This window comes from Typopeltis vanoorti, chromosome 15 (assembly GCF_054136105.1).
Source record: "Typopeltis vanoorti isolate ZY-2024b chromosome 15, IOZ_Tvanoo_1.0, whole genome shotgun sequence".
Lineage (NCBI taxonomy): Eukaryota > Metazoa > Arthropoda > Arachnida > Uropygi > Thelyphonidae > Typopeltis > Typopeltis vanoorti.
The window spans coordinates 78669164-78696691 of NC_143563.1; the positions used below are offsets into that span (position 1 = coordinate 78669164).

Here is a 27528-nt window from a genome sequence, read left to right on the forward strand (position 1 = left end):
ATATAAATATAAAATAGTGATTAGAAGTAAGAATACTGATGTACAATCAACACTGATTGAATCTTAATAAGAACACTGATTGTATTATTAAGATTGATCAGTGTTCTTGTTATTGAGAGGTAAGAACTTTGGAGAAACTATTCAGGAAGATGGAAGTTGGAAATATAAAGAAAAATTGCTATAGCAAAAGGAAGCGAAAAAGAAGTATTTTATTATAGGTAAGATAAATAAAGATATACTGAAAAGATTTATAAAATATTTGGCCCTAGCAAAAAAGACTCATTGGAAATTTGATAATATTTAATTAAATAATCAATTGATTTTTTCATTAAATCATATGTTTCCATAACAATGTTTAGTGCCTCTACTTTATCAAAATCTATATATTCTAATTTATTCAAATTAATTATAGAATATAAGTAGTTTGAACTTTATATTTTCTAATGGAAAGATAGGGTAATGCCTTGATGAGTATGTTGATTTTTTTTTAACAAAAAAACTAATGTATAAAAAATAACTAACACTGGGGTTATAGGTCATAATAATTATTTAATAAACCTACTAGTTTCTCCATAGCCTCTGTAACTTAGTCAGTATAGATGAAGCCCTTTGGTTGGAAAGACTTGGGTTCGATTCCCATCAGCTATAAAGGTTCCTCATGTCATTTATATTGACTGAGCTACAGAGGCTCTGGAGATGTATGACTCCCTTTTCATACATTTTTTCATCCCCCAGAACAGGCAAACCAACCACGAGAACACACGCATCTACAGACATAGTACATACTGGGAGGCATAAGGCTAACCACCTTATCCTCGAGATGGTCGCGGTTGTGAAGTCCACAGTTAAAGAATCTCAGTGGTTTGTGAAAAACTTAAGACAAGACTAGTTTTGTCACTTAAGCTAGTGGCTTCATCTGGAATGCATAAGTATATAACAACATTAAATATGAATCATTACATCACTAAACACTGAATGTGTAGGAACCGTTACACAAAAATACAAGTAAAATAGAAACATGTGGAGCATGGAAGCTGGCACATGGTCAGTCATTGTTCAGCAGGTGAGCCCGATAGTTTGCAGAAAAATTAAAGTCGGATGATTTTGTGTGACATTTGGAAGTCACTAATTAGATCTTTTTAACACATTGGACTTTAATTTTTCTAAAAAATATTGAACTCACCTGCTGAACAATGACTGACCATGTGCCAGCTTCCATGCTTCATGTGTTTCTGTTTTACTTTTATTTTTTTGTAATGATTCCTACACATTGAGTATTTTAGCTATGTAATGATTCATATTTAACGCTTGTTGTATATTTGTGTGTTCATCCTTATCCCAGACAAAGCCACTAGTTTAAGTGGCAAAACTAGTAGGTTTATTAAATAATTATTCCTATCCTATCCTTTCCATCCATCCCTTAGGACAGGTTGAGCCCCCCCCCATAAGGTGCTTACGACGAATTAATGCAGCTGGCTCATCACTCCTCTGCTGCATCCCCTGAGGGCAATATTGTGTGTGTGGACATAATTCACTGTTCACTGGACATAAACACACTGTTCCCTGTGGACACACTGTGTCCACAGGGCTGGTTTGCCTGTTCTGGGGAATGAAAAATCTGAGTTTCCAGGTGAAAAAACCCCTACCTCCGTACCCACCTTTCATCAAAAAAGACCAGATAAAGGTTCCTCACATCACTGACTTGAATCAAACTCAGGTCTTTGAAGTGTATACCTATAAACCCAGTGTTAGTTATTTTTTATTACAGGGTAATACCTTATCTTTCCATTGGAAATGTGTACTTTATTCTTGTGCAAAATGTACAAGTTATCTGATATTTTTCTGATATGTTGTATTTTGTCTCATAGGATATGTATTTACCAGTGATTTATGAAACTCGTTATCATCTAGTCATGGAAGGGTACACGTTTAATCTTATTAGAAACTATGACAGTAAACTCCTTGAGAAAGTGAGTGAATTGTTATTTTTTAAAATTCTCTAAAACCCTTTATCAATTTAACTTAGTTGGATTAACAGTTCACATGTATATATGTAATAGTATACTTATATTTTTATTGAAGAAAAATAATGCATCCATATTTTAGCAGTGTACTGAAATGTGAAATATATGTACTGAAATATGGTTGTGGGCAGTGGAGGATTAAGTAGGGGAAATGGAAGTTATGTATAGTGGAGTATGTGAAGCACACCCACATTCCCTACAAGTTCAAGTTTCTCTCTCTCTCTACACCCACCCCCAAGATGATCTCTTGCTTTCTCCACTGTTTACAGTATAACTCCAGCAAGTTAGTATGAAGCATACCATTTTTGAATCCCAAATTCAAAAACTTATTCAAATCCTCCTGATGAGCCATAACATCAACACTGTCACTAATGATCCTTCCAAGCTTCATGTTATCTGAAAACAACTGAATATTTGACTGTAATCCAGTGAGATAGTAATGGTCTCAGTTCTGAACCTGTGGAACTCCATGTAATCTTTCTACTCTTTGATATTGTTCCCTCATATACAACTCTGATATCTAGTAGAAAGCCAGTTACCGATCCAATCCTCACTATCACATTTTCTGTTCACTACACATATTCAGTACAGAATGTTGCGGAAATAATGTTACATAAATATGCATAAATATTAATAATAGCAATGCATTTTACATTTTTTCACATACATATTTATATTTATTTAATGTGCTAAAAGAGATCTTTTTTTTATTTTAACGATAATCAAACCCATATGATGCAACTTAAATACCAATGTCATGTGGTGCCCTATTGAATGTCTCTGCAGAAAAAAAAAATGGCAATGAAGGCCTTACCCTCATCAGTTGCTCTTGTTGCTTGATTATAAAAAGCGACCAGCTTACTGAAACAAGAGTGCCTTAAAAATCCATGCTGGCCTGCATAAATAATATTGCTGTCATCTGCCTAATTTTGTATACGAGTTCTTACCAATTTTTTCCAAAATCTTAATAACCACAGGAAATACAAACTAGTTTGTAGTTTGACCTCCATTCCATTCAACATTATCCAATCATCTTGTAATTCCTTAATACACATGGCATTGTCCCACTAAAAAAAAAAAAAATTCACATTTGATGTGAATTTTTTTTCTCCTGTACTTCACAGGGTTTTGGGAATGAAGCCTTCGGTTAAAAGAAGTGGTAATAGGGTCATAGATGCCACACAGATTTAGTAGGAAAATCATAACCATCCATCCCCATGGTAGGATTCGAACCTGCAGCCTCTTGACTGGAGAGCAGATATGCTAACCAGGCCAGCCATTGTCCCACTGACTTACTGAAATCTAGAGTGCTCAGTATTCAGAATATGTCCTCTTCATTCATCTGTAATCCTCATCGCTCCTTATCCCTCTAGGAATAAATCCTGCTTTACCAGAATGGAACACCCTAGTAGAGTGATCCATTTTATTCCAAATCGATTTACCTTCTTCACTCAAGGTATACAATCTGCCATTGCATCGATTTTTTCTTAAGCTGTCTTCCATGCATTATTCATTTCTTTTCCGTTGAATTCTTTCATTTGTTCCAAGCTTGTTTCTAAGTCTGTTATAGTTACATACCTTATACTTCCACATAAATTTTACCTTGATACTTCTGCATGGCTATTTGTCCTCCCAGTTGGTGAGAATGACTATATGGTCAATCTCAATAACAGGGGCAAATATGACATTTCAGTCACAATCAGATCTTCTGATACTATGACCAAGTCCATAACTCTTGATCCCCTTGTTATCTCCACTACATGTTGCCTAAGATAGTTATCTTTCAGAATGTTCAAAAATCCACTTCCTTTATTAATGTATGCAGCTTCCTCTGTCAGTTTATTTAGCAAACTAATTTGCCTAAATAACATCTTCCTCATCACTATCCACGTATCTATATTTCTGGTTTATAGTAACATCCCACTAAACATCTTGTCCTATCCACTTTTTCCTCACACCATATCATTCATTTTTAAGAAACTTAAAATTTGCACATATATTTGATTTATAATCTTGCATCCACAGTTTGTTTGCATATAACCAAGAGTACATGATTTGCTGTGATACATGGTGTATTCTGACAAATCAGTGGAATTCAAGCAGCAGTTACTTACAGAAAAGGCAGGGTTCCTATCCCCTCACAGAAATTCATAAGTAATGAATTTCTTAATTATGTTTATAATTACAAGAAACTGAGTTACTTAGCTCTAACCTCTATGTAGCTCAGTGGAAGTGGTGTGTGTGTGTTCCATGACTCTAGACTGACTGAATGAAGAGCATCGCAATTTCTATTCTAGTTGCCAACTAGAGAAACTTTTACTAAACCTTTTTCATGGGGATGGATAAGAGGGTGGTTGTTGGAGCAATATTAGAGAATAGTTTATTCAGGAGTAGAGTCCAGATTGCCTGTGACTAGTGGTGTGCCACAGGGGTCTGTTTTTAGGCCGCTACCATTTATTTTATACATTAATGATATAGGAAAGAATCTGAGAGGAAACTGTTCAGTTGTTTGCTGATGATGCAAAATTGGGTATAGCAATAGTTAATACAGATAATGTCTAATTTTTCAGGATGATTTGGATAGACTCGCAGTCTGGGCAAAGGAGAATGGATGTCAGTTTAATGTGGTAAAGTGTAGGTTATGCATTTTGGGGTGAAAAGATTACTAGCTGTATACCATATTAGTGGAACTGTACTCCAGGAAATTGACTCCCTATTCACTAACACTCCCAAGCCAGAGACTTGGGAGTGTTAGTAGATAGGGAGTTAAAGTTTAGAGGGAACATGGTAAAAGTGGTTAAAGCAGTTCGTCAGATTACTTGGTTACTGAAGAATACTTTGATGAGCAGAAACAAGTAGGTTATTATTCCTCTTTATCAAGCCTTGATAAGGCCACAACTTGACTACTGCATGCAGATCTGGTCAACTGGGTTTGTTGGTGATGAGGTAGAGATGGAGAGGATCCAGAGGCAAGTGAACAAGATGGTAGCCGGTCTATGGAATGAACCTTACGAGAACAGGTTGAAGATCTGTGTGTTACAGAAATTGGTTGATAGGCAGAAAAGAGATGACATGATTGAGACATTCAGATTACTGAGGGGTTTTTACAAGATGAAGTGAAAGTCTTAAATTGATTAAATTTATACATGTTATTATTATTATTGTCAGATGCTCATTGTGGGAGGCACACACAAAGCTCATCCAACCATGCCTTAAACTGATTCACTGAGTCTACATTCACAACCAACTCAGGCAATGCATTTCATTCACCACCACTAACCATGCAAAGAACCTGCTCATACGCTCCTTATACAGTTTCCAGGGATGGCCTCTTGTTCTGACTCTTAATTCCATGAAAAATTTCTTCTGTCAACCTGACTAACTTATATGTCTCAATTATATCCCCCCCCCTCCTCCTCCTCTTATTCATGAGGCTTTGCAATTTACATTCCTTCAATCTATCTTCATACTCCTCATTCCAAAGAACACCGACTACCTTTGTGAATCCTCTCTGGACCCTTTCTAACATATCCTCTTCACCATGAAAACCTGGTGACCAAATCCATGCATAATAATCCATATGATGACTTATCAAGACCTTATACAACGGCATCATAACCTCTTTATTTCTGCATATCAAGGTCCTTTACACCATTGCCATTATCTGATGTGATGTCTTCACAACTTGTGCAATGTGGTCTCTGAATTTCAGGTCCTTGTTCACCACCACTTCCAGATAGCTCATCTCTTCTACCCCTTTAAAGTTTTCTCACCAAATGGATACTTTGCATCCCGTTGTTGCTTACCAGATTTCAAAATCAGATCACTTCGTTACTGAAGAATATTTTGATGGAGCAGAGACAAGCAGGTTATTGTTCCTCTTTATCGAGCCTTGATAAGGCCCCATCTTTACTGCTGTGCCCAAATCTGGATGCCAGGGTTTCTTCTTGATCGGGAAGAGGTAGAGAGGATCCAGAGGTGAGTGAACAAGATGGTAGCTGGTCTATGAAATGAACCTTACAAGAACAGATTGAAGATCTGTGTGTTACAGAAATTGGTTGATCATGTCAAGAATATCAAGAACTATCCAACATTTGTGTAGTATCTATCATACTTCGCTTTGAACTCGTTCACAGTCATGGAACCCACAACAGACTCTGACAACCTATTCCACTCATTCACTACTCTCCAAGCAAAAATCCTAGTTCTAACACCCTTGCTAACTATGCTCTTACTCAGTTTCCATGGATGACTCCTAGTTCTTCCACCAACATACCTGTTCCGAAAAATTTCCTCTGAATTAATCATGTAAAAACCCCTCAGTAATTTGAAGTACTGTGGGGGAAGCACTAGATGAATAATTGTAGCTGTTGAGTGGATGAAGAGTATAAATATTGCTACAATTATTCATCTAGTGCTTCCCCCACAGCATCTTCTTCCAAATTTCACTTAATCCCTTTATGCATCCATTTGACACCTATATTATTCAGTCTTTTGACCTTCGGAATACATTCACACATTGATGTTGTTAAATATCTTTTGGTCAGTTCCTTATTTATTTTTATTTTTTTTTTAATTGACACATGAAAATTTTCAGCCAACAAGAAAATTATGAAATGCTACTACAGTTAATTCTCCAGTGTGTAATAATAATATATTTTTGAAATTATAGGTTGTTCAGAAAGGTACCATATTTGCCAGAATGTTACCAGATGACAAGTTGTATTTGATTGAAACTTTACAGCAGTTGGAGTAAGTAATCTTTTTTTCAATCATCTCCTTCAATCATTATAAGAAAGTGGCACTCAAAATTATTTCCCAATGAAAAATACAATTTTATTTTATGATCTTATTATTTAAATATATATTCAAATTTATGCAAGTTAAGTAATAAATATATTATATTTAATAAAGAAGAGTATAATAGTTATTAAAATTAATGTCCTGTATTATATTGACCACCTGGAGAATGTTGGATGAGCAAATCAAAATTTATTATTTATCTTCTCTATCAGCTTCATTACGGTACACTTCCTGTCACTCAATTAATAGAGGGTTTTAAAGGGTTCAATATATATAGAGGTGTGTGAACAGAATGCATTTCAAATACTGAATACTGTAGTTGTCGACAATGAGGTAGTGAGACTGAATGGTATTTCACCATCTGTTTTATGAGAATGTGCTAAGTAACTAACATCTCCATTGAAGTAAAGTAAATAACATCTCCATGAAATATCTTACCTTCCAAAAGGAGGGTAAGATATTTCCATTCCATAAACAATGTGCTAAAATTGAGGTGTGTCAAATTATAGATCAGTCTGTATGTCTTCTGTAGTTCTAAAGATTTTGGAAAAATTAGTGAGAGATTATATACAAAAAGGGACAGATGAGAATTATCTGTGAGGATTAACATGGATTTGTTCAAGGGTATTCTTATTTCATTAATCTGATTGCCTTTTATTATTATTATTATAATAAAAGGACCATGGAGTCAAAGGACTTATCACAGTAGGTCTATACTCTATCATGCCAAAAAAAAAAATCATCAAACTGTGCTTTGAACCCATTCACAGTTTCTGCACTCACCACACTTTCAGGCAATGCATTCCACTCATCAGTCACTCTCCATGCAAAGAAGCTGCTTCTCATTCCCCTGCTCTTCTTATTTTATTCCCGTCCTCCTTACACAGCTTCCATGGATGACCTCTAGTTATATTGTTGCCTCCCTCTACTCTATGAAATATCTTCTCCACATTAATCTGGTAACAATCCCTCACCAACTTATATGTCCCCTCTTCTTCTTCTATTCACAAGGCTCTTTAAATTGCATTTCCTCAATCTCTTCTTGTAATTCCATGGACCTGACACTGACTTAGTAAACCTTCTCTGGTGAGAAGGTTTACTAAGTCAATGTCAGGTGACTAAATCTGTGCATAGTAGTCCATATGTGGCCTGATCAAAGTCTTATACCGTGAAACCATAACCACTTTGCTTCTGCATGTCAGTATCCTTCTCATTATTGCCATAATCTATTGTGATATTCTTAAAATTTTAGCAGTGTGATCCCTAAACTTGAAGTCTGTGTCCACCATCACTCCCAGATTTCTCATCTCTTCCACCTCCTACATTTTGCATCCCAACCTTGCCTACTAAATTTGAAGAGACCTTGTAGATAGGAAGTTAGTAATGGTGTAAGTTTTTCATGTAGTACTATCATATCCTGTATACCCCTAGTGGGTACATGTCAGGAATTTGATGATAATGATGATCCACTTTGCAACATTAAATTGATAGAGCCACTCATTTGCACACTCACATAGTCTAACCAGATCCTCCTGCAAGGCCACAACTTATGCTCTGCTTTTCATAGCTCTTCCCACCCTTACGTCATCGGCAAACAGCTGCACATCTCCAGTTAAGCCAATCCCAATGTCATTAACATACAAGTTAAATAACAATGGTCCCATAACTGATCCCTATGCACTCCACTAGTGACCTTCCTCTTTTGGGATACCTCTCCTCCATATACAACCTACTGATACCTGTCCGACAGCCAATCAGCAGTCCAACTTACAAGTCTGTTATCTAATCTCATCTGTTTCAGTTTAGCTACTAGCTTGTCATGTGGCAGTCTATCAAGCCTTTGAAAAATCACACACACACAAATTGGCTTATAACTTGTAGCCTTAGTCTTATCTCCCCCTTTGTGAATGGAATAATTGATGAGGGAAAGGCGTGTATTGCCTTTTGTTTTTACAAAGGCATTTGACAGGGTACCACATAATAAGCTGATATTAAAGTTTGAGCATATGCTTAGATATCAGAATAATGAACTGAATTGGATATTGGCTATCTGATATATATCAGAGAGTTGTGTATGAGAGAGTAGTATCAAGGAAGATGAAGGTATGAAGGTCGCAAGTGATGTTTCACAGGGCTCAGTACTTAAACTGCTGTTTAACCTTTATGTCAGTGACATTTTCACTGAATTATAGGGCATTATTCAGTTTGTCAATGATGTGATGATGTGAGAGAAAGGCATATATTGCTGTTTTTTTTTTTCATTTTACGAAGGCATTTTACAACATTTCACATAAGCTGTCAATAAACTTTATGTCAGTGATATTGTCATTATATTACAGGGTGTTTTTTAATGATGTGATGCTGATGTTTACCCCTCAGGAGGATTTCAGTAAGCTGAAAAGGTAGGTAAATGAATGGGGTTATCAGTTTAATACACAAAATATAAGGTCTACTCATGGTACATTAGTGAATAGATTAAAGTGGTCTAAGCTTACTAGTACACCAACAGGTTCTATTACTATATTCTTTCTTTTTTCAATGAAGCAGGCCATATTTTATACAGGTCCACCTTGCATACAAGTGAGGCTATCAGTTGTGCAAGGTATACAGAAGAGAAGTGGGTTAATTTCTAGAATCAGCTATGGACATTACATTTTGGACTCTAGTGCATGCCTAGATGCACTTGATATCTTCATGCCAGTTAGAATGTTTTTTCATTAGGTTGCAAATTAAATTAAACTTGCTAAGAAACTAACTTCTTGTTTAATCCTTTATCCAAGTGTAAACCAATAAAGTTTGTACATGAAGTGTCTTTATCACTTAAGCTATTTAAAAGGATCAAAAAACAAACTTTCTACATTTCTCTTTCTCTCTCTAATTCTGTAACTTTATATGGATCATGTATTTGCCATATACAATTAGTTTGTACTAGTATATGGGAAACACATGACTTCTGTATTAATTCAACTTTGGTATCTCTTCAAAGTCTCATTCTCACTGATGAGACTTCAATAATGTCAATAATAGTTGACAGCAGTCTGGGTAGTGATGCTAGCATAATGCAAAGCATACATCCGACAGGATGTGTGCTTTGCAATATTAATTGTCTAAATATCTAGCACAGGGGTCGCCAAACTTCTTTGACTATCAACTCCTTCAAGAGTTTCTTGACTTTTTATCGACCCCCTCTATTTTACTATTACGTAATTATAATAGGACAAGCAAAAAAGTTGCTTATGTGAGTTTTTAGATTGTTTATTTTATAGTTACAGTGTTTATTGTATGTATAATATAGTATATATTATTATATTGGCTTAACATCAAAGGGATATGTTTTTGACGTTCCTTCTTAACATTACATATTTGATAGGAGGGATAAATAATATATAAAATTTTAAATTTAATTTAGATAACAAAATAACAAGAATACAATCTTCCTTATATATATATATATATATATATATATATATATGAAAATAAGACTTTTATTAACTTAGTATACAATTTACTAACATTGTCAATGTGAAGGGTGTGCTTTGTGACTCTTGACAAGATTAGCAATGGTGGGTTCAAAATTAGTAAGTTTCAGCTTTAAATCGCCATGGAATTCTATATCTAGCTTATTTCTTTGTTTTGTTAAAATGGAATTAACATGGCTGAAACCAGTTTCAACCATGTACGAGCTTGGATATGCAAGCAAAAAGGGGAGTATACCACTTCAGAAAGTTTTGGATATTTTTCTGCAACATTTATCTTCATCCAAAAGTAACTTAAATTCCTATTTTTAAAAAGCATCTTAGCTTCAAGATCAACTGATAATTCAATAAGTTCATCTTGTAAGTTACATTCGATATTTTCCATATCTGCAGAAAATGGCGTGATAACCCATTCTGGAATGTGCATGTTTTCAAAATCTGCAAAGCACAATTTAAAATCATTGCTCAAATTTTGAAGATGTTTTGTATATATTTCTAAGTCTTCATCTTTTCGTAACAATGATGATTTAAATAAGGCTAATTTAGCTTGGAAGCATAAAGAATCATCCGAGCTTGAATAATTGTGACATCTTTACCTTGTAGACGGGTCTGTACATCATTAAATTTTGAAAATAAGTCTGCCAAGTAGAAAATATGATTCTTATTTCTCTACAGTTCATCACTCAAAAACAAATTAACATCTGTAAGAAACTCTAGGGTTGAGTCGAACAACTCAACAAATCTTTATAGACTTGCACCTCTAGACAACCATCTTACTTCAGTATGCAAGAGTAATTGGTTTGATACTTCATTTTTTTCATAAAGTTTGGCAAACAATCGCAATTTAAGAGGATGAGCTCTAATTTGATTAATAGATTTAATACACATACTTAGAGTATCATGCAGTTCTTCACTGAGAGTTTTTGCCACCAAATGGTTTTGGTGCAACACACAGTGAATATTGAGAGTTTATTTTTTTCACTTGGTTAGACTATAATAAGTTTAGTTTAATCCTTTATCCAAGTGTGAGCAAACAAAGTTTGCACCTGAAAGTATCTTCAGGACTGGGGTAAGGTAGTGAGTGGAGAATTTGGAAGGAAGTGAGACAAATGATTTTGAGAGCATATGGTGTGAGGTAGAGGTAGGCAAGACAGGATATTTAGTGGAGTGTTGCTACAGACCCAGGAGCACAGAGGATGGGGACCAGGAGATGTTTAGACAGCTAAGTTTGGCAAGTGCAAGAAGAATGATTGTTATAGGAGATTTTAACTTCAGTAGTATAAACTGGAGAGAGGAAGATGCATGTAGCAATAGGGGAATGGAATTTCTAGAATTCTTGAGGGACAAATGTCTTAGGCAACATGTAACAGAGGGAACAAGAGGTTCAAAAGTTTTGGATTTGGTTATAGCATCAGAAGAGTTGATAATAACTGAGTTGACGTCTCTCCCACCAGTTGGAGAGAGTGACCATATGGTGTTGACTTGGAAAATGAATAGAAATGCAGGAGTATCAAAGAGACGGGAACTTATGTGGAATTATAAGGCAGGTGATTATAATAGTCTTAGACGTCGACTTCGGGAAGTTTCATGGAGGCAGGAATTGAAAGGCCGGGATATCACTAGTGCGTGGGAAATTGTGAAAGAATATTTGTTATCAGCAATGGTAAGTTGTATACCACGAGTGAAGAAGAGGACGCAATTTGGAGTAAAGTGGATGACAAACAAAATTAAACAGGAATTGCATGCGAAAAAGAGGCTATGGAAGAGATATAAGGAGACAGGTGAAGAGATGCATGAGGAATATAAGACACAGGCCAGAAGAGTGACTAGTGTGGTAAGGAAAGCGAAACTGGAATATGAGAGGAGATTGGCCCTAAGATCCAAAGAAAATCCTAGGGAATTTTTTAGCTATGTGGCCAGTAGGAGGAGAAATGACTGTGGAAGAATGATATTGTGGGATAAAAATGGGAATAGAGTGACTGATGCAGAGGACATAGTGGAATTGTTCAATGAACACTTTATTGGAGTATTTCATCCTAGAGGAGTCAGTTTTAATGCTAGAGGGATAGGACTGGTTCGAGGTCTGGAGGTATAGGAGGAGAGTGTGTCTCAGATACTGAGTACTCTGGATGTCAGTAAAGCTGTGGGACTGGATGGTATTTCACCACGAGTTTTGAGAGAATGTGCTAGGGAATTGACAGTGCCTTTAACATGGCTTTTCAATGAAAGTCGGGATTTGGCAAAGGTGCCCAGGGAATGGAAGGAAGGTAAGATAGTGCCATTGCATAAGGGTGGTAACAGACTGGAAGTGTCTAATTATAGGCCAGTCTGTGTGTCATCAGTAGTTGTTAAGATCTTGGAGAAAGTAGTGAGGGACCGTATACAGCATTGGGCAGATGAGGGTAATGTTATCTGTGAGAATCAACATGGATTTGTGAAAGGATGCTCTTGTTTTAGCAATATGCTAGCCTTTTACAATAAAGTTTCAAGAACATTAGATGAGGGAAAGGCATATACTGCAATTTTCTTAGACTTGGCGAAGGCATTTGACAGGGTGCCACATGATAAGCTGATATTTAAGTTGCAGCACATGGGTCTGGATGTCAGATTGGTCAACTGGATTCAGGATTGGCTGTCTGATAGGTATCAGAGAGTTGTGTATGGTGGAGCAGTTTCCAGGAGGCAGAGGGTTACAAGTGGGGTCCCACAGGGCTCAGTACTAGGACCTATATTGTTTAACCTTTATATCAATGACATAGCCAGTGGATTGCAGGGGGATATTCAGTTGTTTGCAGATGATGCGAAGCTGGGAAGGATTATTAGTAATAGTGCAGATGTGGTAGCCCTGCAAGAGGATTTAAATAAGCTAAATAGAAGGGCAAATGAATGGGGGTGTCAGTTTAATGCAGCAAAATGTAAGGTCTTGAGGTTTGGGAAACATCAGTGGGATGCTGCATACTCAATGGGAGGAGTTATACTGGAGGGAGTAGGGGAGACATAAGATCTGGGGTTGATGATTGATAGATACCTGAAATTTAGGGGACATATTGCAAAGGTGGTGAAGGTAACACAGAGGATTGCTGCTATTATGAGAAGGACACTGATCTGCAGAGATAAGAGGGTTATCATTCCGTTGTATAAGTCTCTGATCAGACCACACTTGGACTATTGTTCTCAGATTTGGTCCCCAGGATTTGAAGGGGATAAATTAACTGTGGAAAGGATACAAAGACGGATAACAAAGATGGTTTCAGGACTGTACAAGGATAGTTATGAGGATCGGCTGAGAGAATGTGGACTGCAGAGTTTGGTGGATAGAAGAAGGAGAGGTGACATGATTGAGACTTTTAAACTGTTGAGAGGTGGTTACAGGGTTGACACTGGGGAGTTCTTTCGCTTGGTTGAACAGCGGGAAGGAGTGATGACAAGAGGCCATCCCTGGAAGTTACGAAAGGAAACTGTGAGCAAGAGGGTAAGGAGTGGTTTCTTTGTGTGGAGGGTGGTTGAGCCATGGAATGCATTGCCTGATGGAGCGGTGGGAGCGAGAACGGTCAGTGAGTTTAAGGAGTGGTATGATAGACTTTGTGTTTCTCAGGGGGGGACCTCCCCTCGATGAGTCTTGACAGACTTTATGTCTTAGGAAGGACCTCCCTCGATGAGTCTTTTGACTCGTAGGAGGCCTGAATAATAATAATAATATGTGTAATGCTATGCATTAATGCAAGGGCCACTACCCATACCGGTTTCAACCTTTATTGAGGTCTCATCAGTGGGAGCCAGGTCCAGTAGTGGAGATACAAAGGCAGAAGCAATGAGAGGTCGTCCTAACCTATAGGAGTGTTGCCAAATGGTATGCAACCTTATTATTAAAATTACTCCAGATTCAGAGAAAGATGTTGAGAGTTTATTTTTTTCACTTGGTTAGACTATAATAAGTTTAGTTTAATCCTTTATCCAAGTGTGCAAACAAAGTTTGCACCTGAAAGTATCTGCAGGACTGAGGTAAGGTAGTGCAACACAAAAAAAAAAAAAAAAAAAAAAACTCAACATTTTTCTCTGAATCCAGAGTAATTTAATAATAAGGTTGCACACCATTTGGCAACTCCTATAGGTTAGGATGACCTCTCATTGCTTCTGCCTTTGTATCTCCACTACTGGGCCTGGCTCCCACTGACGAGACCTCAGTAAAGGTCGAAACCGGTATGGGTAGTGGCCCTTGCCTTAATGCATAGCATTACATATATCCGCAAGGAGATGTGCTTTGCATTATGGGAGATACTGAGATAGGAGTAATGAGAGCTTTCTCCACCTTTGCAACAAGTTGCCTGGTGTTGCACTACCTTATCCCAGTCGTGAAGATACTTTTAGACGCAAACTTTGTTTGCTCACACTTGGATATAGGATTAAACTAAACTTATTATAACACAGTGAATAGTACGTACACTTTGAACTTTTTTTCTTTCAGAAAGGCAGCAAAACATTGATAATGGCCCACCGTTGCAGGTGTGCCATCTGTGCTACTGCTGTTATATTAGTAAATGGAATATCATACTTATTTAAATATTTCTACAGTTGCTGAAAAATTGTCAACCCCTTTCCATCACTTTCAAGATATTTTGCAAATAAAAATTCGGCAATAATTTGATGTTTGGTTTTACTATAATATCTTACATAAGCCATAAGAATAGAAGACCTATCGAATGTAGATTCATCAAGTTGGATGGAGAACTTACTATTTTTGAGTTCTGATACTACAGTTTTTTCTACATCTTCAGCCATTTCACCAATATGTCTTTTCACGGTATTCGCACTCAGTGGTAAGCATTTTAAAACAGGGCCAGAATCTTTTTTCATTATGGTTTCAATTACTTCTTTGATTGCGAGTATAACAATGTCCTCTGCAATTGTATATGGTTTTCCTTTTTTTGCTATATTAAAAGAAATATTGTTGGGGCTGTTAATCCTTGTTTATTGTCAGCTTCGGCAGGTGCTTTCTTAAATGATTTTATAATTTGGTCGATGTGTGTATTTCTCTTTCAGTTCTTTAAAAAAGTCAAGTTATCTTTCTTATCAGGATGGAGTCTTTGAAGATGAGCTTTCATTTTTGCTGGTTTCATCGCATCGTTACTAAAAGATTTTTCACAAAGAAGACACATAAGCCTCGTTTCGTTTCTTAATGAAGCAATAAACCCAAGTTTCAAATATTCTAACGAATATTGTCTGCATTTTTTTTTAGAATCTGAAGCTGCCATTGTGGTTACTGGGGTTGTAACAAAATAATTAAAATTGAAGTCAGTAAGCAAAAGTAATAAGTCTAAATAATATACCTACTCACGTATTTCTATAGGATGTACAAAACTACCAGCCCTGCTCAACTCTTCAACATAGAAAAGTTTAGTTCGTGAATGAATAATGATTGAATTATAATATGTATGTTGATGAATTTTAGAACATTAATGCTCACTTGTATGTCAGTGCGCAAAAACGAGACTGGGATCGGATACGTGTAAGTATAAGTAAATAAGTAACTGTGCACGTGTTGCAATCTCGCCCCCGCCGCACCGGCCGGGCGGGAACCACCTGGTTTATTGGTAAATCCGTAAATCCATAACTATTTTCATGACCTTGCTCCATCTTGCAGGTCCTATTCATTTCACTGTTCCCACGATTCACTCTTAATTGCGTTGTCATTCAGGATGGAGGTAATCCAAGTTAATTGAATTAAATATTACCTGTACAATGATGTCTTATATTTTTCTATCGACTCCTGAGCCTGAATCGACCTCTAACAACGTTATATCGACCACTGATCTAGCATAATGCACAGCACACATCCGAAAGGATGTGTGCTTTGCATTATGCTAGATATTTACGCAATTAATGTGAAGTCATCAGTCTCTATATACAAGTAGCCTTATTTGTGAAAATACTTCACATGCAAACTTTATTTGCTTATATTTGAATATAGAATTAAACACGAATAAATGATTTATTGGTAAGTTTAATTTAATCAGGCCAGTTAATAATGTCTAAGCAAATTGTTGGTCATGTTATGGAAATGCCACGTTGCTTCTTATTGCAGATTTATATGTGTTATTTATATGTATCATTGACAGTCATTGATTAAATTCTACTTTACAGAGGCCAACATTGTTTTGTGAAGGGTAGATCTTGCTTTCGTAATTTGCTTACTTTTTTATAATAAAGTGACAATTTTAATGTCACCTATATGTTCTTTGTTGTGGATTTCGAAACTACTTGCAGTCTGACCTATGTATATCTTTCCATGAGAGCACAGAATCTTGTGCTCTCATGGAACTTTGTCTTTAGGGGAGCGTAGAAAGGTTTTGTAAGGTGTTGAATGGTTTGATGTTGACTGCCCTTAATATTTTGGCTATTTTTCTTGATGCATTTCCAATGTATGGAACAGACACTGTCCCTTTGTGATTAATTTCTGGATTATAACAGGATGGTTCGTCAAAAAATAAGTTTCTTTTTAGTATCCATTTTGGAGGAACTGATGAAATAGGATTTGAAGGTCTTGTTTTTGTTTGATATCACCATTTTTTAATATACCTTGACTTAAATGCATTCACTGTCCCTGCACTCACCACATGCATTCCAGTCACCCATCAATCTCCATGCAAAAAATTTACTCCATCTCGCTCACACACACTCCTGATACAGCTTCCAGGGATGGCCTCTCATTCTCCCCCCTATCTCCAGATATTCTATGAAAAATCTCATCCATATCAATCTGGTAATTGCTTCTTACCAACTTATATGTCTTGATCATATGTCCTCTCTTCCTTCTATCCAGTAGGCTCTGTAAATTTGCATTCTCTCAATGTATCCTCATATTCCACATTACAGAGACCAGAAACCAACTTAATCAATCATCTTTGAACCCTCTCCAACATCTCATCATTGTTTTGAAAACCAACCAAATCTGTGCACAGTAATGCATGTGCAGCTGATCAAACCTTGTACAATGGAATCAAAGCATCCTTACGTCTACACGTCAGTGTTCTCCACATCATTCCTATAATCCACTGTGTTGTCCTCACAATTTTAGCAAAATATCCACAAAACTTCAAGCCTCTATCACCATCATCCCAGATCCTTTATCTGGAATGATGGTGATAGAGGCTTCTCCACTTTCTCTAAAATATCCCCATCAAACCTATACTCTGCATCCCATCTTTGCTTCCCAAATTTTAAAACCTTATACTTTGCTACATTAAAGTGAAATCCCCATACACTCGCCTATTTCAACAGTCTATTTAGGTCCTCTTGCAAAGCTACAAAATCTGCTCTACTTCTCATAACTCTCCCAAACTTTGCATCATCTGAAAACAACTGTATATTCATTTAAGCCCTTTCCAATGTCATTTATATACAAATTAAACAATAATAGCCCCAAAACAGACCCTTGAGAAAACCCTAATGACTTTCTTCTTCTGGGATATCACTCCCCATACACAACCTGCTGATACCTATCACATAGCTAATCTCCAATACAATGCTAATCTACTGTCCAGTCCCATCTTCCAGTGTAACTACTAGTTTGTCATGTGGAAATCTATTGAAAGCTTTTGCAAAATCTAAATACATACTGTATTTAGATTTTGTATCCAGTGTATTCATCACCTTGTTATAATAAGTAAGCAGATTACTAAAGCATGATCTTTCTTTAGCAAATCCATGTTGTCCATTAAAGAGAATTCTACTACTATCAACCCAGTTCTGAATCCTTGTCCTCACTAGGCTTCTCTGCCATTTTGACCACAATTCCAGACAAGCAGATTGGCATATAATTTAAAGCCTTAGTCTTATCATTCCCTTTAAGAAAGCAGAACAGTTTTGCCATTTTTCCACTCCTTCGAAAATTGGGCTAATCTCAGACTTGTATTAAAAATGCAAGTTAATGCTGTTGTTAACTCCCTGGGTGTTAATAAGTTTTAGTGTTAAGAAGTTATGCACTTTGGTAGGATGAAATATCCAACAGAATATTATATTGGTGGGATTTTGCTTATAGTAACTGAAGAGGGTAGAGATCTTGGAATTATGGTGGATAGGAATTTGAAGTTAAAATGTCACAGCAAAAATTGAAAATACAACTCATAGGATAATTGTAATATCAAAGTGAACCATGACATGTAAGGTTAAAGAAGTCATCTTGCTCTTTACAAGACCTTCATAAGACAGCACCTGGACTAATATGTGCAGATCTGGATTCCTGGGTTCCAGACTGATAAAGAAGCTGTGGGAAGGCTGCAAAGAAGAGTTACAAAGATCACATCAGGAGTATGAGGATAAATTGAGAGTATGTGGACCACAACTGCTAGGCAGAAGAAAGAGGGGTGATAATATGATAGAGGTCTGTAAACATTTGAGAGGGCATTACAGGATATCAGTTCATGATATTTTTCATTATATGGAAAGTGGGGAGATGACAAGGGGACATCCATGGAAATTAATTTTGTGTGCAGCTAAGAAATGGGTAAGAGGTGAGATTTTTCTTTTAGAAAACCCTGAGTGAGCGGAATAGTTTGCCTGTTATGTGATTGAGTTTCAGAGAAGGTATGGTAGTTGGTGTGGGTGATGTATAGTCACCCTCAATGAGATCTTGACTTCCTGGAGGTCTAATAACAATAATAATCATACCATTAGCTTGTTTGAGGTAAACCTGGTCATTGTAATAGCAGATGGTTTTATTTCACTCTCATGAAAAAAGTGTACTATAATGCAAATAAAACTATTGGCTGATATTCTCCAGGCAGTAAATATACTAGACATTAATTTCAACATATTGCAATCAACAGACATCTCCAAAATAATATAAATTTTTATTCTTTATCAAATCTGATTAATTATGGGTGTCATTATAATATAAATTGGATATAATATAGAAATGGATGTGATCTAATTAAGCAGGAGATTCGTAAAAAAAAAATGATGTGGAAGGAAGGAATATCATATGAATAAGGATGATGTCAATCACAATAATTATAAGCTGCAGGCCAGAAGAGCTGCAAGTGTTGTATGGAAATCTAAGTCTGGGTATGAAAAATATCTTATACTGAAAGTAAAAGAAAGATTGAATTCAAGAGAATAACTCTACTGAATGCAGATGTTATACAGCTGACATGCAGAATTTGATTGTTTAACTAATGAGCAGCCATTTGCTAAATGCTATCAACCTGGTATATGCAACATTGAACTCACTGCTACTTCTTCACTGGATGAGGAGGATGTACTAGAGCTGTTGCACAAACTGAATAAGAATTCTGTAATAGGAACTGATGGGATATCAGCATGGATGCTAAAAGAGTGTTCAGCTGAACTGGCTATTCCCTTGACCAGGTTATATTCCCTTGACCAGTGGAAAGAATGTATGGTAATCCCATTGCACAAGGTGGTGCAAAGACTGACATATCCAGCTATCAACCAGTCAGTATCTGAGGAGTGGTGGGGAAGATTTTGGAAAAGTTGGTTAAGGCTCACATTCAGAAATGGGTTGACAGAGAATCTACTTTGCAACAAACAGCATGGGTTTACTAAAGGAAGGTCATGTTTTAGCAACTTGCTAACATTCTATAATAATGTTACCGCTGAATTAGATAAAGGGAATGGATAGACTATGATACTCTTGGAATGCTAAGGCTTTTGACAGAATACAGCATGGAAGACTGTTGCATAAATTGGAGAATATGGGATTGGATTATAAACTATTGGCATGGATAAGAGGATGGTGACTGGCAGATATCAAAAAGTGGTATATGAAGTGTGTGAATCTGCAAGATAGATTCAAGGTAACCAGTAGTGTGCCTCAAGGACCCCATTGTTATTCAATCCATACATTAATGACATCGGGAAGGATTTAACATGTGACATACAGCTATTTGCTGATGATGCAAAGATAGGTAGGGTAATCAGGAGTGCTACTGATATGCAGCACTTGCAGAATGATTTTAATATGCTGGAATTGTGGGCATGTCAAAATGGCTGTGATTTCAATGTTAATAAATGTAAAGTCATGCCCTTTTGGTGTGATTAGATATCCAATGTATCATATTAGTGGAGTTATGCTTGAAGAAACTGATGAGGCTAGGGATCTTGGAGTTTTAGTAGACAGGAAGTTGAAGTTCAAGGGTCATATAGCAAAAATTGTAAATACAACTCAGAGAATAATGGCAATGCTGAACCTTGACATGTAAAGATAAGTCATTTTGCCTCTTTACATGGCCTTGATAAGATCTCCTTGGACTATTGCACGCAGGTCTGGTCTCCTTTCCAATGTGATTCTGATACGGTGAAGAGGATGCAAAGGAGAGTGTCAAAAATGATATCAGGATTCTGGAATACAGATTAAAGACAGATTGAGAAATTGGGGGTGCAAACACTAACATGCAGGAGAAAGAGGGGATGATAAGATTGAGAACTTACGAATTTCTGAAAGGGTTATACAGAATTTCAATAGATGTAATTTTTCATTTTTATGGAGGGTGAGGAAAGGCCCCAAGGGCATCCATGGTAGTTTAGAATGAATGCCATTAAGAAGGGAGGGTAGGGCTAGATTTTTCTCTCATAGAGTAGTGCACGATTGCTACTGGTGCGAATAGTATGGCCTCCCTTGATGAGTTCTTGACTCCCTGGAGGTATCTCTTAATAATAATATATTGATCAATTTTATATCTCATTTTTATCTAAAAAAATAGCATTCAAATATTTTCTGTTTTCTTGTTTATCCAAACAGAAAACAAATTGTTCCCTAATAACTCTTGATTTGTTGATTTTATTTATTTATATTTCACATGTTGTTTTTTATATATTTATCTTTTTTATATATATTATTATTAGTCATCAAGTAGGTATGTGTGGTGATGGTGCTAATGACTGTGGTGCATTGAAAACAGCACATGCTGGTGTGTCTTTATCTGTTGCTGAAGCCTCTGTAGCATCTCCTTTTACATCAAAAAGGCAAAATATTGATTGTATTCCTTCACTTATTAGGTATTTGGTTTTGCATTTTTGACCTCTTTATTTATGAATATAATTAATTCTGAATTATATATATAACTTATAGCATTATTCAAGTCATTCTACTCTAACAGTGAACCCATATATGCCTGTAGAATCCTGTTTATGAATTCATTAAATAGGTGGTACCTAAATGTTTATGTAATACATTTGTGGGAGAGTTCCTAAAAATAATACTGATGCCCTCTATTTCACACACACTGGTAAATTGTGTTGCGCTTCTTCATTTGGGAAACACTAATAAGATATTTTATAATCTTATTAATATCCTACTGATAATGTACTGAGTGAGATTCTGCTTTGTTTATTAACACTCTGGCTGTTGCTGAAGGAGGCAGACTGATTGAAGTCTGATCATCAGGACATGTAAGTTCTTGAGAGGAGGATCAAATGAATATTCCAAATAAATTTTTGAAATTTCATGGAACATTCATTTAAGCTATTTTTATTCCAAACATATTGTTTCAGAATAAAAATAGCTTAAATAATATTCAAAATTACTGATTAAACATTTTGATCTTCATATCAAAGTTACAGTTAATTCAACATAGTACAATGAAGGTAAGCTACATTATGAATGAGGTATATCAAGAAACAGTTAATTAAAGGAGTTTATTGAATGTTAATTGATTGAACAACAAAAAAAAAGCAATTCATCGAACAATAGTTTAATGAATGGCAATTTATTGAAATACCAATTCCTTTAATAAAACAATTTATTGAACTATGATTCATCAGATGACAAATCATCATAAAAAAAATCTGATAATTTTCTATGAAATCCTTATATAATTCATTGAAACAGTTACTTTCTTGCTAAATATTGTTTTAATTTTTAGTAAGTTGAAAGTTTTTTCACTTGGTTTTACTATAAATTAAAGATGCCAAGAAATTATATTCTTGGTTTCATCTTTGATCACATATCCTTATGGACATCTATAATGCTATGCATTATAGATGTCCATAAGGATATGTGATCTCAATAAAGGTTGAAACAGGTGTGGGTAGTGGCCTTCCCATAATGCATAGCATTATACATGTCTGTAAGGATATGTTCATTGTATTATGGTATACTAAGGTAATTGATGTGAAGTCATTAGTCTCTATATACAAGTAGTTCAGTCGTGAAGTGACTTCACATGCAAACTTTATTTGCTTACACTTGAATAAAAGATGAAACCAAGAATATAATTTTTTTGGCATCTTTAATTTATAATTTTCAGTAAGATTACTTAAGATATAGATAATATAAATAGCTAATCATAAAGACTTTTAATAATTATTTGTTATATTTTAGAACATTATTTTATAAAGTGTTTGCACCACTTTCATAGGATGGATGGTGATTTATTGTATGAAATGTCAACCTTTTTTTTTTTTTTTTTTTTGGTTATGCACTCTGCACAAAAATTTCATTTTACATAATTTTTCCACAACCAGGCATCTGATCAAAACCAAATTTGACAAATTTCAATAGAGATCCTACAACAAATCATTAAATTATATCCAGCAAAAGGGAATTATTAATTTCAAACTATATTCTGAATGGAGAAAATGTATGGAGCAAGTAAAATACTTAAGCTATTTAGCAATTTTTAGTGAAGATGCCAAATTAAATATGGAACCAGAATTATAAAATCTGGTATGGTATGAAGTCAACTGAATAAACTTATATGGAATAAGTGAAAAATAGTCAAAACACTAAACTAGCAGTATACAAGACCGTGTTCAAGTCAGTTTTAACTTACAGATCTGAGAGCTAGTGCAGAAGTAAAACAGTTGATCAAAGACTGATACCATAGATAGGAGAGTTATGAAATAAATTAGGAGGAGTGAACACATGGTATCAATGATAGAAACATATTAAAAATAAAGATATTAGGAAGGATCTTGATATTATTAGCATATCAGGTTATTGTTAGCATATCAAATTTCAGATTATACTTTATTGATAATATGCATGAGCATAGCTAGTCACTTAAACAGAATGAGAGAGAGGAAAGATTATCAAAGCAGGTGTTTGATGCCAAGATGGTAGGAAATTAGACCCAAAGGAAGGCCAAGTGGAATGATGTAGTTAGAATTGCTTTAGAAGGCCAAAATATAAATCTTACAATCTTTGAGTTCTGGCAGATAGCAGACTAATTTGGAGGAAATTGTTGGTAGGAATAAGTAATAATATAAATGTCTATATGTAGTTCAATCATAGTATGTTATACACCCCTTGAGAGTACATACGAGTAATTGGATGACAATAATGATTGTATCAAAATTGAACCACTAGACACTTCTTGTCATTTCACAGATCCTGAAGACTTAAATTTCACTGAATCATGGCATAATTATTGCAATATATATTTTCAACATGTTGTCTCAGTGTACTCAGAAAGTAGTTGGACTGGTAATAGGAATGGCTCAACAAATTTTTATAACAATTTCAGATACCAAATGTATACCTTGTAATAGCTTGCATGCAACCATATGGACAAAATGCATCTTAAAGATTCTTGTGCATTTTCTGAAACACACCTAATAAATTATTGTTGTCATCTTTCTGTTTCACATTAGGTCCAATGGCTTTTCACAGCTGAATAACTTGGCATCTTTGAAACCTGATTACTGTTTACATTAGGGTGGTTAATCCTATCTGCTATGTCTGCAAACAGCATGTGTTTTTCTAGCCAGTTTACATGTTTTGCAGGATGAAAAACCTAAGTTTCAGATCAGAAAACCCTATCACCTCCATATGAGACTGGCTAACTCACTGTTACTTGGGAAGCCCTTGTCTTTGCATCCTAGATGGGTTTCTAACCAAAGCATGTTATTGATACTGACTGAACTATAGTTCATGTGCCTTGAGATGCTGCTTGTTTGACATTTTGTTGCCAATGAACCATCTGAATGGATTAATATTAATGTATTTACCAAATTACAAAGTGCTGCTATTCTGATGCGAAGGATAAAAAGATAAGATTGGGAAACACAGATAACGTACTATAATCATAATCACTTGTACATTTGATGAGCAAAATGTTTCAGATGTAGAACTTTGAACTATTTTTGAGAGGAGAGGGGAATTGTGCCACTTATTCAAACTACAGATATTTCAGATTATACTTTATTGTCAGAACTACTCATAACAGAAATAAAAATGCATTTCACTTCAGGAGCATGTGTACCCATAAATTTTAGTATAATGTAGTAGTAAAAATATCAATCTAGCAATAGTATTTATTTTGAAATATGTAGTAATTTCCTTTTCATAACCAAATTTTATACAAATTATCTTTCTTTCTTTCCTTCAAAACAAAGTCAAAGTACACAAGTTTAAGCATTGGGTTTTCTGAAATTTATCAATTGTTCATTTTTGACAATGAACACAAAATAGCAAAACTTGATGGTGCTGGAGCCTGTATGTTCCAACATAAGGCTTAATTAATCATTATTATACAAATATCCCCATGGAGTCAGAGGACTCATCATGGGATATCCATTATTCACACACTAGCTATCATTTACACAATACCTGTCATACCTCTCCTTAAACTTTACTAATGAAGCACCCACAACCACCTTTGGACCCATTCCACCCATTCACCACCCTCCAAGCAAAAAGTCTAGTTTTAACACTCTTGTTTTCTCTCTCTCTCTCTCTATCTTCTTGTCATGTACTGAAAAAAGTCTTCAGTAGACCAAATGTGGCCTTATCAACACTTAATATGGGACATAACTAGTAATTAGTTTACGGAATTAACAACGCATATAAAGTATATTAATTAAAGGTAACTTTAATGAATAACTTCTATATTTCGGCGTCACATTGCCATCTTCAGGAACATAAAGATATGGTATGTGCACTCAGGAACTAACACAAAGCAAATGAGGAAGAAAGCAAGAAACTAATATTGTTCCTAAAGTCCTAATGGTGCCCTCTTGCGGGCTAATTTGGTACTCTTGGCAGTTGGGCTGAAGTTCTCATAATGAAAGTCTCCCAAATTTGGGGCAGTTTCATGCAGCCAAATTTGTTGAGGTTAGGAACGTTTTTTAGAGCTGCTGAAGATTCTATGAATAATCTTTTGTATTTAAACTTGCTGCGATGAATTATTTTTGTTTTCTTCCAACGAATTTTATGGTGGGTATCTAAGGCATGGTCTGCCAGCCCAGAGTGGCTGTACTGGTGAAACCGGATGTAGTCTTGGTGTTCTGAAATCCTGATATTTGTTGTTCTGCCTGTTTGGCCAAAGTAGGACAATCTGCAGCTGCAAGGGACCTGGTATACACTAGGTAGGTCTAGGGGAAGTGGTTGGTCTTTGGTAGAGCGGATAAGGGATGCCAACATTTTATATGGTCTGTAACAGGAAGTAAGGTCATATTTTTTGAGGATATTGGTTATTTTCTCAGAGGTGCCCTGGATGTAGGGGATGGTGATAGACTTGGCGTAATCTTTATTGTGGAGGGGGGAGGGGGGTTGTAGTTTACAGGTTTTAGTATTTTTTGGATTTTTTTGGGGTTATAGCCATTGTCTAAGAAAGTGTTGAGGATGTGGTTTAGTTCAATAGTCAGGGCCTTGTCATCTGAGCAGATTAATTTTGCCCTGTTATATAGTGTTTTTATCACCCCATATTGTTGTGAGGGGGGGGGGGATTGCTGGTGAATGTATCTGCCAGTGTGGGTGGGTTTTCTGTAAACAGAGAAAACCAAAGATCCATCAAGCTGGCGGGTGATTAAAGTGTCTAGGAAGGGGAGGGTGTTGTTTTCCTCTTTTTCTAAGGTGAACTGGACTCTGGGGTGTTGGTTGTTTAAGTGTGTTAGGAAGGAGTGGAGTGTGACTGAGCCATGTGGCCAAATAGCAAACACATCATCCACATAACGAAGCCAAATAGTGGGTTTTTGTGGCGGAGTTTAAGGCTTTCTCTTCAAATGTCTCCATAAAGAAATTGGCCAAGGGTGGGGAAAGTGGTGAACCCATGACTCTCCCCTCTATCTGTTTGTAGAACTTTCCTTGCCAAACGAAATAGCCTGAGTTCATTGTGAACTGAAATAGGGCTGAGATATCGGGAGGAAACTTGGCTTGGATGAGCTCAAGGGTTTCTTTGAATGGGACATTAGTGAATAGGGAGGAGACGTCAAAACTGACCATTATGTCAGTGTGTTGGAGTGTGAGGTTTTCTATACTGGCTTTAAAGTGGGCTGAGTTTTTTATGTGTGATGGTGTGTTACCAGTGTTGGATTCTGATTATGTAGATATTAGAGTAATTATTATTTGCTTCAGAATCCAACATGATCTTCCATCACAAAGGCTACATTTGTAAATATTATTTAATGTAAATAACTTAAATTATAATTTGATATCATGAAATTACCTTAATTATATCTAATATTTAATTGTTTAATCAAAGATATGTGTTAATAGTAATAAGATTCTGTATTAAATATTATTAAGCTATTTTATTTATTGTTATGTCAATATTATAAGAACTTGTATTTGTAATTTAACTACGCATTTATTGAAATGCAAATATTCGATTTATTCTTGTTTGTGAAAGTTTAATGTTATGTAATAACTGAATGTAGTGGTATAACCTTATGTAACATTAGCGAAAATTTTTACGTTTATTTGTTGTCATGGAAACGCGTGAAATAAACGAGCACGAGTGGAACAGAGCGAGGGCTGAAAAAAGAATAATAAAAAAATATAAGAGGTAACAAGAGAGAGTTGGGATGGAAACTTGGAAGTGAAAGGAAGCAAGGGCATAAACTAGAGAAGTAGAAGTAAATGAAAGGTTCTTAAGGGCAGGAATTAAGAGGATAATTTTTATGAGTGAGCAAGGACGAAGTGAATTTTATAGTTAGCTGAAAGTGAAGCCAGCAGTAATAATAAAAGGGAAATTGATGCTGTAATCGGATAATATAAAAAGCTGGACGTTCAAGGAAGAATTCTGAATAAACCCATTTGGTCTAGAATTGCGGCTTATTTCCGATTTGCCCTAAGGAGAACCGCACAGTGTTTTAATTAGTTTATGAGTGGTAACAAGGATAGTTGAAGTACCCTGCAGTCGATGTCTGGATTTCTGAAGCGCGATTGATAGTGTTTTAATTATAACTGTGGATAAGTCTTGTAGATGTGTTCTTAAGTGAAATAAAAATAATTTAAAAGTTTGCTCACAACGTATTTGATGTAC

The 27528-nt window shown here is 35.7% G+C and overlaps 1 protein-coding gene across 3 annotated transcripts in view; it reads left to right on the forward strand.

Annotated features, from left to right (window-relative positions):
* Positions 1-27528, forward strand: part of LOC150098917 (polyamine-transporting ATPase 13A3-like) — a 434948-nt gene that overhangs the window by 321834 nt on the left and 85586 nt on the right. For all 3 annotated transcript variants that reach the window (XM_090404645.1, XM_090404644.1, XM_090404646.1), the window contains 3 exons: positions 1869-1970; positions 6697-6776; positions 21167-21319. In XM_090404645.1, coding sequence (XP_090260771.1) covers positions 1869-1970; positions 6697-6776; positions 21167-21319 — 335 coding nt within the window. The remainder of the gene's footprint in view (positions 1-1868; positions 1971-6696; positions 6777-21166; positions 21320-27528) is intronic.